Source organism: Piliocolobus tephrosceles, chromosome 17, assembly GCF_002776525.5.
Source record: "Piliocolobus tephrosceles isolate RC106 chromosome 17, ASM277652v3, whole genome shotgun sequence".
NCBI classification, from domain to species: Eukaryota; Metazoa; Chordata; class Mammalia; order Primates; family Cercopithecidae; genus Piliocolobus; species Piliocolobus tephrosceles.
This window is the reverse complement of record NC_045450.1, coordinates 41,551,878-41,564,243: the sequence shown is the minus strand read 5'-3', so window position 1 is coordinate 41,564,243 and position 12,366 is coordinate 41,551,878. Positions and strand designations below refer to the sequence as shown.

General features: G+C 51.0%; 1 protein-coding gene across 1 annotated transcript in view; it reads right to left on the bottom strand.

Annotated features, from left to right (window-relative positions):
• The window catches only part of SLC12A3 (solute carrier family 12 member 3), a 65,234-nt gene extending 53,841 nt beyond the window's left edge, over positions 1 to 11,393 (bottom strand). The window contains exons 1-2 of the mRNA XM_023210398.1: positions 11,227 to 11,393; positions 9,786 to 9,855 (exon numbers count right to left, since the gene is read on the bottom strand). Coding sequence (XP_023066166.1) covers positions 9,786 to 9,855; positions 11,227 to 11,393 — 237 coding nt within the window. The remainder of the gene's footprint in view (positions 1 to 9,785; positions 9,856 to 11,226) is intronic.
• Positions 11,394 to 12,366: the final 973 nt, after the last annotated feature.

Here is a 12,366-nt window from a genome sequence, read left to right as displayed (position 1 = left end):
TGACGCTACGGCGTCCACCGACATCTCCACTCTTCCCCTACACGGCGGGCATCCGATCTGACGTTAGTTCGCGACAGTCGATTATTTAGTAGTTTTGAAAAGATGAATTACATAATTTTTTTTGAGATAGGGTCTTCCTCTGTCACCCAGGCTGGAATGCAGTGGCACATTCACAGCTCACTGAAGCCTCACCCATCAGAGCTCAAGAATCCTCCCACCTCAGCCTCCCCAGTAGCTGGGGCCACAGGCACACACCATCATGTTTGGCTAATTTGTTTTTACTTTTTGTAGAGATGGAGTCTCAAGTCACCCCAACCACCCCTCCCTGGTTACCCAGGCTGGTCTCAAACTCCTGGACTCAAGTGAGTCTCCTACCTCAGCCTTCCACCTCCCAAAGTGTTGGGATTGCAGGCATGAGCCACTGCACCCAGCTGGTATAACATTTAAAAAGATGTACACACACACACCCGGAGTTAGTCTCTCTAGCTCCAACCTGTCTCCCAATGTCTATGTGTCCCTCCAGAGACATCTCAGTATATTTACAAGTAACTTCAAACCAGAGTTCAGCAGGTCAGAATTGTAATCCATATCCACCAATAGACTGACAAGCCCTGGGGCTTGGGACCAGCCGGTGGCCTCCAGGGCCCCTAGGCATCACCCAAAGTGTGGGTTTCCCTGGGCTCTGCCTGCAGGGCCATTGGGTTATAAAGCCTGGGGAGCCAGCGCCTTTCCTGGTTCCTGAAACCATCCCAGACAAGGCACCCCAGCTCCCATAGGAGCAGTCCCCCTACCAGTGCTGGACCAGGTCAGGACCACTTCTGCCAGCACTCTGAGGCCACACCTTGAATGCTGGTGGCATGGGAGCAGCACTCTTGTTACCAGAGGTGCCTAAGCCATTGCAGGGAGGCAGTGGTTGAAATTTGAGCTGTCAGGGGATGAAAGAGCTGAGTCAGGGTCTTGAGAGATGAGTTAGTGGGCACACACTTGATGTGTCGCCAGCAATGGAGGGCGTATTTTCCCAGCTGTTATGAGGGCTCTCAGTGTCAGCCCCTATGGTGCTGGCCTCACCTGTGGTCACCTTTCCTCTCAGAGGCCAGCATTCAATGACTGACGGATATGGGTATAAAGACCTGGCACCCTGCCCCAGCTGAGGCTTTGGGTATACACCGAAGCTCACTTCTCCCTCTGTCCAGTCCTGCTTCCTTCCCTTCTACCCACAAGGACTGACCCCAAGAGGCTCCCTGTTGAATGCCCTGCACACAGTCCCCTATCTTGGAGTCTGCTACTCAGAAGCGGGGTGACCTAGTGGCTCACAAGAAAATCACTGATCTCTTTGTCACCTCTGCTGAGTTTCCCATCTTGCTGCCATTCACCCAACAAACCTTTACTGACCACCCACCATGCCATGGGTGGCGATAGGAGCCAAGGACACCCATGGCGGGCATTGTGCCCGTGCTCACGAAGCTGCCGAGTTCACTCGGGAAATCAGTGTGGAAACAGATCACCCAGCTGTGTAGTGAGGGTAGCAATGGGAGAGATGTCCCTGGAGGAGGGTCAGAGTAGGGAGAGCCAGGGAAGGCTTCCTGGAGGAGGGGACCCCTGACCTGATTCTTAGAGAATAAGTTGCTCTTCCTGGAGGCAGGGGATAGAAAGGCCATCGCCAGCTCTAGACACCTGAGCTTGGCTTATGCTCTGGCTCTGGTCATCCTTGGGAGGGATATGGAGGGACACGCCTCCTCTCCCTCCCTAGCCCTGCCTCTTAGACTTGGGCTTACAGAGTTCACACAGGTCCCCCACAGGACTGGCTCCACAGTGCTTGAAATCCTTAGTGCTCCATGACCCCCAACAGCAAGTCAGCACTGGGTGATTGAGAACTCACAGGAAGGCCTGGCTGGCTCACTCTTTCCCCCTTGCTAACCCTCTTACTCCTCATCCAGAGGTACTGGGGGCAGGTGTACCTACTCAGCTGTAGGGCCAGGCAGAACGGGTAGGTGAAATGCTCAGCCTATGTTAGGGCAGCAAACACTGTTGGGCAGTCCACCTCCAAGATGAGGGTCTAGGAGTCCCACACAATCATGGATAAGTTTTCATACGTCAGTGCACTTTTCTGGGGAGGAGACAGAAGTTTTATCCACCTTGTTAGACTCACAAAGGCAGGGATCTGGCCCTGTTTTGCTCAGTGATAATCCCAGGCAACAAAACAGTACAGAGTGGGTATTCAACAAACGCTTGTTGAATTATGAAGGGGACACGCAGAAGCAAAGAGGGCAAAGGATGGCTCCGTGGAAATCCTTGGCTGACAGAATGACCCCAAGCAGGGCTGATGAAACTGGCCACTCCACAGGCCCTCTCAGCTCAGCATTCAGCCTCTAGTTTCGCATCTAGAGGTGAGCTGAGGATAACAGGACCTCAATGACAAACCCCAAAGGTTACGATCACTGTGCACTTTTTTTTTTTGCAAAGCTTATACATTTACCATAGATGTTAATTTTTATTTTATTTTATTTTTTTTGAGGCAGAGTCTCACTCTGTCGACCGGGATGGAGTACTGTGGCCGGATCTCAGCTCACTGCAAGCTCCGCCTCCCGGGTTCACGCCATTCTCCTGCCTCAGCCTCCCAAGTAGCTGGGACTACAGGCGCCCGCCACCTCGCCCGGCTAGTTTTTGTATTTTTTAGTAGAGACGGGGTTTCACCGTGTTAGCCAGGATGGTCTCGATCTCCTGACCTCGTGATCCGCCCGTCTCGGCCTCCCAAAGTGCTGGGATTACAGGCTTGAGCCACCGCGCCCGGCCTAGATGTTAATTTTTAAATCTTCTCAGGGCACCTCTTAATGACCCACAGGCCTCCCTACCAACTTCCCTGGATTCCCAGCCCCTCCTCAGAGAGGCATCTGCCAGTGGGGCTGAAGGCTTGAGGGCCCCACCCTGGCTTTGTTAGGGGAGAGGATTTGTGGAGGCCTCTCTCTGCTCAGTCCCTCCCATGGGGCCCTCGGGGCAGATCTTATCACTCATCTCCCTCTTAAACTGCCATTTGTCTGGAGAAAATCACAGTTGCCCTTTATCCGCTCACACCATTCCTACACACCCTGTCCCTGGGCAGCTGTGGAAAATTCCTGATTAAGATCTCACAGAAGAAGGAGCCTGAAGGGGCCCGGGCTGGTTTCCAGCAGCGCTGTAGCCCTGGGCAGAGTGAGGGGCCCTGACTGTGCTTGCCAAGGGTGACCTTGGGCAAGTCACTCGCTCCTCCCTCCAGAAAACCCTGGCCTGTTCAGCTCCAAAGTCCCTTTCTGTTCTGCAGGGGGACATCTGCTTCTTCAAGAAATCTCTTCTGCCCCTCTGCCTCTCTATGGGGTAAGATAGGGTTTTAGCAGGTCCCCTCGAAGGACTCATCAACAGGACACGCTGAGAGACTGTCAGACACCTTGTCCCGAGGCACAGACCCCCAGGAAGGGGAAGTTGCATTTGGATGGAATTTAATCAATTTCAGAAATGTTTACAGAGGCACTCTTTTTGATGGTCAGTGGAGATGCAGTGCTAGGTCAAACACAGTCCCTATCTTTCAGGAATCTGGCTTCCAGGAGAACCCATGGGCCAGGCCCTTCTGATCTGAGGTTCTATGTGCCTGGAGCAAAGCCCTTGATTTGGCTGCAAAGAGTCTCAGTTCTGGCCGTTTCTGTGTGACTCTGAGCATGAAACTGACTTGGGTGAACCTCAGCTTTGCAGTAGCAAAATGGAAATGCCTCCTCTTACCAGTGCCAGGCATCCCTCGGCCCTGGCTGAGTGCAGTGGGCCCTTCGGATCTCCTGGATCTCAGACAGAACAGGAGCAGTGAAGAAACGGAAACTCTCAGCTGTCAGGAAACCGGAGAAGCGGAAACCCCAGATGCGGGTCCTGAAACCCTAAGGACAGAAGCCCCTGCTGCAACCTCAGAATCTCAGGGCCTCCTGTCTTTGCGGCTACAGAGGCAACTCGGCATTTATTGTGTTCCTCCTGTGTACCAAGCACTGAACCTCACAGCCTAACCTGGCAGACAGACCAGCAAGGAGATCATGCAACTGGCCAGCAGAGGAGGAAGGCTGCCCAGAGGAAGGAGGGGAGAGGGGAGGGTAGGTGTGTGGGTGAGGATGGAGGGGAGATGAGGACAGGGGAGAGGAGGGGAAGGAGCTCAGGAGGGGTGTGGTCAGCGCAGGGGAAGAGGCGGTGGGACTGAGGCCCACATAGTGCTGTGGGGTGGGGAGAGGAGGGAAGAAATGGTGGGAGATGAGGCTAAAGGGGATCTAATTCTTTCTTCACTCCACTGCGTTTATTGAGTGCCTACTGCATACCACGCCCTGTGCTAGGCAAGGAAGGCACCACAGGAAACAAGACACAGACCCTGCCTTCCTAGAGCTCACATTCTAATGGGAGAGACAGTAAATAAACAAGCAATTGTTATAACACATTTAGTGATAAGTGCTGTTAAGAAAACAAAGTTTTTTTCTTGGGAAGGGTACATTAAGCCTCTTTGAGAATCAGAAATTCGAGCCAAGCTTCAACAATGAGGAGCCACCCACATGTGAGCGGGTATGAACACAGGGGTTCCAGATGAGGACACAGCATATGCAAAGGCCCTGTAGCAGGACTGTGGTGTGGGCTTCAAGACTGGCAAGGAGGCCTGTGTGGCTGGAGCAGAGGGACCAAGGAGTTGGCGTTGGAGACATGTAAAAGGGAACATGTAGCCTTATAGGCCAGGGTTAGAAGTGTCCTATTCTACGGCCGGGCGCGGTGGCTCAAGCCTGTAATCCCAGCACTTTGGGAGGCCGAGACGGGCGGATCACGAGGTCAGGAGATCGAGACCATCCTGGCTAACACGGTGAAACCCTGTCTCTACTAAAATACAAAAAATTAGCCGGGCGTGTTGGCGGGCGCCTGTAGTCCCAGGTACTCGGGAGGCTGAGGCAGGAGAATGGCGTGAACCCGGGAGGCAGAGCTTGCAGTGAGCTGAGATCAGGCCACTGCACTCCAGCCTGGGCGACAGAGCAAGACTCCGTCTCAAAAAAAAAAAAAAAAAAAAAAGAAGTGTCCTATTCTATTCTACAATGGTCAGGTTTATTTTTACAAGCTCATTTTGGCTGTTGTCTTGAGAATGGGCTGAGGGAGAAGGGCTAGGTAAGACTAGTCAGTAGACAGTGGCTCATACCTGTAATCCCAGCACTTTGGGAGGCTGAGGCAGGCAGATCACCTGAAGTCAGGAGTTCAAGACTAGCCTGACCAACACAATGAAACTGCATCTCCACAAAAATACAAACATTAGCTGGGCATGATGGCGGGTGCCTGTAAACCTAGCTACTCGGGAGGCTGAGGTGGGACAACTGCTTGAACCTGGGAGGTGGAGGTTGCAGTGAGCCGAGATCTCCCCATTGTACTTTAGCCTGGGCAACAGAGTAAGACACCATCTCAAAACAAACAAACAAACAAAATAACCCCAAAAGCTAGTCAGGGACCACTGCAGGTACATGAGAGTGATGGCCAGGCTTGGGGAGTAGCTGTGGGATGGCAGGATGGTGAGAAGGGTTGGGAGCTGAGATAGATTCTGAAGGCAGAGCCAACAGAACCAGCATGTGGATTTGTGTGGGGCAGGGTTCAAAGGAAGGAGGGACCCAGGAGAGCTCCAAGGAGGAAATGATTGTATCGTTTCCAAGTAGAGAACCCTGATGGGAAGGCCTTGAAGGCCAGGGTAAGAAGCCTGTCCTTTGTCCTGGGGTCTCAGGCCCCATTTGTTTCTGAAAAGCTGGCCCAGGGCAGCAGTGGTGTGGTGAACGGTGCAAGACAGAAAGAAATGGGGTCATGGAGGGCCAGGTGAAGGCTATGACAACAGTCAGGCTGGAACAGACAGTGACCCTGGCTATGAGTTCCAGGGCCCACCCTTGACTACTCACAGACTTCGGCATCACACTGGAACCTCTAACAAATGCTGATTCCAGGGCCCCACCCTGGAGATTCTGTGGACCTGAGCAAGAGGAGGTGAGGGGCAAACATCAGAGTTTTTTGAAAGCTGCCAGGTGATTCTGAGGAGCGGTCTGGGCTGAGATCCAGCAGGTTGCAGAGGACAAGCTTTCACACAGACTCCCACCCCAACCCCATCCCCAGGTCCTTGCGTCCGGCCCGGTCCCACGAGGCTCGCCTGGAGAGGATGGGTATGATGCAACCCTGGTGTCGTGAAATAGCCGGGTAAGAGGATGCGCTGCTCGTCGGCCTGATTCACAACACCAGCTGCAGCAACGATACCAGAACTCCGCCGGCTTCCTCCTCTGGGGTGTGGCTCCTCTGGTTTTGAGACAGTGATGAACCCATACAACATCTTCCCCAACCAATGGCTGCCCCAGACCAATATGGCACCAGGGCCCAGGTGTGCATAGGGTGGAATCTGGGTCCCTGCCCACAAGGGCTCACAGACTTGATGCTCGTGGGGAAGAGGGGAACACACATAAAAAAAAACCTGTACAATGCAGGGGGTGCAGAGAAACAATGGATGTACAGGGAACTGGGAAAGCCTGGGAAGCCAGAGGCTGGACTGCAACCTCTCCAGCAACCAGGACCAAGAAATTGAGCCTTGAGGACGGGTGCAGGGGCTCACACCTGTAATCCCACCACTTTGGGAGGCTGAGGCAGGTGGATCATGAGGTCAGAAGATCAAGACCAGCCTGCCCAAGATGGTGAAACCTCATCTCTACTAAAAATACCAAAATTAGCCAGGCGTGGTGGCAGGCACCTGTAATGCCAGCTACTCGGGAGGCTGAGGCAGCAGAATCGCTTGAACCCAGGAGGTGGAGGTTGCAGTGAGCCGAGATCGTATCACTGCACTCCAGCCTGGGCGACAGAGTGAGACGCTCATCTCAAAAAAAAAAAAAAAAAAAAAAAGCAAGAAAGAAATTGAGCCTTGAGGAGCCCACAGTCTATTGCAGTCCTGGTCCTCTACAGTCCTGGTCTATTGCAGGTGTGTCTATTGCAGTCCTGGTCCTCTACCTGGACAATGTTCTAGCAGTTGGACACTAAAGTACTTGAAGCTATCGATAGCTAAAGCCACCAAGGAAACATACATGATGAGTTAAGACATTTTCATTGTTAAAGGAAGGACTCCCAACCAGGTGTGGTGGCTTAAGCCTGTAATCCCAGCTCTTTGGGAGGAGGCTGAGGCGGGAGGATTGCTTGAGCCCAGGAGTTCAAGACCAGCCTGGGCAACATAGAGAAATCCCGTCTCTACAAAAAAATTTAAAGATTAGCCAGGCATGGTGGTGCACGCCTGCAGTTTCAGCTACTTGGGAGGCTGAAGTGGGAAGATCACTTGAGCCCAGGAGGTTGAGGCTGCAGTGAACTGTGTTTGCTGGGCTCTAGTCTGAGATCTTGTCTCAAAAATATTAAAAAAAAAAAAAAAAGAAAGAAAGAAAAAAAGAAAAAAGAAAAAGGAGTACTCCTAGTTCCTTTTTCTTCATGGACAGACTTAAAAACAAAACAAAACAAAATCCTATCTAGCCAACATTCATTCCACACTTATAGATATGCATTAAACACAATCTGGCTATTTTGAAGGACACACAGAAGGATAAGGCATGGCCATAGTCCTCAGGAGCATACCATTCATCAGAGGAGATAAGGCCAACAAATAGCCACAAGCCAAGGCAGGAATACATAAATCCCTGGATAAATGCTACTCCGGTTCAGAGAGAGGATGATTTCCTCTGGCTTGTACCAGGGTAGAGGTAGATGACACAAAAAGCGAATAGATAAGCAATTATTTAAGAAGGACAAAGTCCAATGTTAGTCTGGAGCTTCCTGGCAGCCAAGACAGAAAGTGCAATCATGATCAGTAGTTATTACCTGATAAAAGAGTGAGATTTACTTTCTTTCCCTCTTCCTCTTCTCATTATAAATAAATAAATAAACAAACAAATAAGTAAATAAATAAATCCCCGTCAACCCTTTATCTGTCCCTGCAGGTTTAGCTGGAGCTCAGCCCTGCTGCATCCACACGAACTGGAGCAGTAACTCTAATAAAAATTCAGCCCTGTAATAACAGACACAAATATATGTTACTCCACCCTGATGACTCTGCCAATGTGCTCTCCCAAGAAACCAAGGAGTCCAACTCGTTGTCTTCACTAGCATTGACCTTTCTTTTTTTTGAGACAGGGTCTCACTCTGTTACCAAGGCTGGAGTGCAGTGGCGCGATTACAGATCACCACAGCCTCACCTCCCAGGCTCAAGCGATCCTTCCATCTCAGCCTCCCGAGTAGCTGGGACTACAGGCTGCGACTACACTACACCCAGCTAATTTTTTAAAAAATTATTGTAGAGACAGGGTCTTGTTGCCCAGGCTGGTTTCAAACTCTTGAGCTCAAGTTATCCACCTGCCCTGGTCTCCCAAAGTGCTGGGATTACAGGCGTAAGCCACTGTGCCTGGCCAGCCTTTCATTTTCAAATTTCATTGGAAACCTATTCTTTTTTTCTTGAAAGCAAAAGGAGAAACATGATCATTCTGTTCCATTTTGAATTCCACAGGTAGACTTCAAATCAGAACACTCTTTAATGGATATTTTTGGAGTCTAGGGGCCTATGACTTGCTCCTGCTACCAGAACCAGGAGGCCTAGAATCTCATAGCTGCTTTTGAAAGCTAAGCTCCCCAACCCACTCCCTCAAGCCAGGCCCAGTCCAGGGAGTGAGGAAGGATGTGAGCGGAGAGGCCTGGCTGAGATCTGTTCAGCCTACTTTCTAACCTGGTGCTTTTAGGTCAAATGGAGATAATTCTACCCAGTCATGGGTTTTCTGATGATATTAAGAGGGGATTTGTGAAAGCAGCATTTTGGAGGACATTAATAATGCTCTGCAAATATAAACTTTTTGTTTGTTTATTTGTTTTGCTTCTAGCCTTTAAGCTACCAGAAAAGAAAGGTGGGAGAAAACGCAGTCATCCTCTACTTGTTTAAGGCAGTGCTTTTTGGTAAGGGCAGCTGCTAACATTTTTGTTGGTTTCTTTTTAATTTTTAGAAGTTGAGGCAGAGGGAGGAGTGGGAAGAGGAGGAGCTCAGGTCCAAAAGCAGAAATGCAGAGAGTTGGCTTTTAGAGTCATCAGAGCCCAGACCATGACAGGCATTGCATGCATGTAAAAGCAGAGAACGTTCAGAGTCCTAGAAGTACAGTATCCAGAGGCTCTCCAACATCATCTGGTTGACTCTCTGCCAAATACCTGAAATAAGTGGCTGACCTCCTTACCATCCCCCAGCAGAGCTCTAAAGGATCTTCTGGCCGGGCGCGGTGGCTCAAGCCTGTAATCCCAGCACTTTGGGAGGCCGAGACGGGCGGATCACGAGGTCAGGAGATCGAGACCATCCTGGCTAACACAGTGAAACTCCGTCTCTACTAAAAAATACAAAAATCTAGCCGGGCGAGGTGGCGGGCACCTGTAGTCCCAGCTACTTGGGAGGCTGAGGCAGGAGAATGGCGTAAACCCGGGAGGCGGAGCTTGCAGTGAGCTGAGATCCGGCCACTGCACTCCAGCCCCGGCAACAGAGCAAGACCCCGTCTCAAAAAAAAAAAAAAAAAAAAAGGATCTTCTGCCAGTGGTCACCCAACACCCCAGGGTTCAGATGCAAGAAGACACTGGGGCTTGCCTGCAAGGGGAGTTTGCACTCCAGGCTGGGGCCACGGTGGACCTTTGTGCTCTGGCTCGGTGCAGGTCCTGCAGGGTATGGAGCCCCACAGCGGAAGTTTGAGGGGTGGTCTGGGGAACAGAAGTCGGCTCCTTACCAGGAAGGAGCTTGCAGTTAGTGGCAGCACTGTGCACTGAAGAGGCTCAGGACAAGCCCATTCAGTGCACCTGCCAGTGGTGAATGCGGGAAGGCCAGGGGCAGCCAGACACTGGGAAAGAGTATCTTTGATCAGGGTCCCTGGGTTCCAACCAGAGCTGTCAAGTGCTCATTCACTTATGATTTCCTGAAAAATGTGCCCCCTGAGCCCCTCACACACAATGATGCTCTTTATCTGATGCCATTTTTTTTTTTTTTTTTTTTTTTAGAGGGAGTCTCACTCTGTTGCTCAGCTGAAGCACAGTGGCGCAAACTCAGCTCACTGCAATCTGTGAAGCCATTCTCCTGTCTCAGCCTCCCGAGTAGCTGAGATTACAGGCGCACGCCACCACATCTGGCTAATTTTTTTGTATTTTGGTAGAGACTAGGTTTCACCATGTTGGCCAGGCTGGTCTCGGTCTCCTGACCTTAAGTGATCTGCCTGCTTAGGCCTCCCCAAGTGCTGGGATTACAGGCCTGAGCCACCGCGCCCAGCCTCTGATACCATTTTTAATGGTTAACTTCCCAACATTAAAAACCACGTTGGACAGCGGCTAGGTTGGCTTTGACCTTGATGGGTATAGAGTGGGCAAGGTGACCCAGTGGGACTTGGCGTGGTGCATGTTTTTCCCTAACCAGATAGAATTTGTATCTTCCTATTTAGTACGTCTCAGACATTGTATGAAAATCTGTGTTGGGGAAGGGGTTTGGGGGATTTTCACATTTAGAAAGGTCCAGAGGCCTACTTCATCACTCCCTGCTTCAGTCACAGCAATGGTTCCTGACCCTAGCAGGGCATGAAAATCACTTGGGAAACTTTTACAAAGTAAGAATCAGTGCCTCAGCCCCTCCCCAGGCCAGTTAAGTGGGAAGCTCAGGGGGCAGGGCCTTAGAAATCAGTAGCGGCGAAACTCCTTGGGTGATTCTAAGATGAAGCCAGTGCTATGAACTGCAGAGCTGGCGCGGAGCTGGAGGGAAGAAGACGTTAACTAAGGCTGTGTCCAGCACAGAATCTGGCTCTTTTGATAAAGGGATTGCTGATCTAAAATTTTTTTTTTTTTAAGTTATCTTTCCTGTTGTAAAAGGCTTTTAAAGAGCTTTTTCTCTCCTGGTTAGACACAGGAATACATGCACTGGCTACCAGCCCTTTTGTGCAGGATTAATTGCCCAAGGACAACAGATAACCTTATAATTATTGGTTTGCACAGACAAGTATGTGTTCCCAAGTCAGACCACCCCTGACTCACCTCTCTGCCTCACAGGCCACATACACCCCAGGTCCCCTCCATACCCACCACATACTTACCTCTTGAACAAGGGAGATGCCCTAGAGTCAGGCTTCTGCTTGGCCAGGTAAGGGATGAACATGAGGCCTGGGACCTCTGGCAGTCCCCTCCACTCACCTGAGTCTTGCTGTTTCTCCTGCTTCAGGGTCATGGGAGAGATTAACAGCTACATGACACTGCTGGGGCATATGAAGCAGGCCAGCTGTGGCCAGGCCGAGGGGACCTGGGGGTGTCCCTGCATCCTGGGCTAGCAGGATGGCCACACCCCCACAGTGTTCTTCCATCTCTGTAGGTCTGAGTCTTGGTCACTTGCAGACAGCCCCTGCATCCCCAGCCAGAATCTTTCCCCTTTATATGGCCCTTCCTTGTGGGTTTTTTTTTTTTTTTTTTGACACAGGGTCTTGCTCTGTCACAGGGGCTGCTGAAGTGGCTGAAGTGCAGTGGCTCAATCTCGGCTCACTGCAGCCTTGAACTCTGCCTCCCAGGTTCAAGCGATCTCCCGCTTCAGCCTTCCAAGTAGCTGTGACTACAGGCTCATGCCACCATACCTGGCTAATTTTTGTATATATATATTTAATAGAGACAGGGTTTCACCATGTTGCCCAAGCTGGTCTCAAACTCCTGGGCTCAAGTGATCCTCCTGCCCTGGACATCAGAATGTTGGGATTACAGGTGTGAGCCACCATGCCAGGCTCTTTGTGGCATTTCTTAAGGCTTCCTATTTGATTATGGTGTGTCTGTGTGCACATGTACATAACCTGCTTTTCTCTTTTCCCCAACCACACAGTGAACCTCAGAAAGCAGAGATTGCACCTTAGTCTCAGAAATCACCCCATAGTGGGCCAGGCACGGTGGCTCACGCCTATAATCCCAGTACTCTGGGATGTTGAGGCTGGCAGATCACTTGAGTCCAGGAGTTCAAGACCAGCCTGAGCAACATGGCAAAACCCCATCTCTACAAAAAATGCATAAAAATTAGCTGGATGTGGTGGCACGTGCCTGTAGTCCCAGCTACTCAGAGGACTGAGGTGGGAGGATCGCTTGAGCTCCTGAGGCGGAGGTTACAGTGAGGAAAGATCGCGCCACTGTACTCCAACCAAGGTGACAGAATGGGACCCTGCCATGGTGGGCCATGGTGGGTGCTGAACGGATGAGTGAAGCTCTTGAGCCAGCCTGGAAGGAGAGACCCTTATAGGAAGAGGCCCCTTATTGTCTCACACTCCACTAAGAAGGAAGCTCCTTGAGGGCAGAGATCTT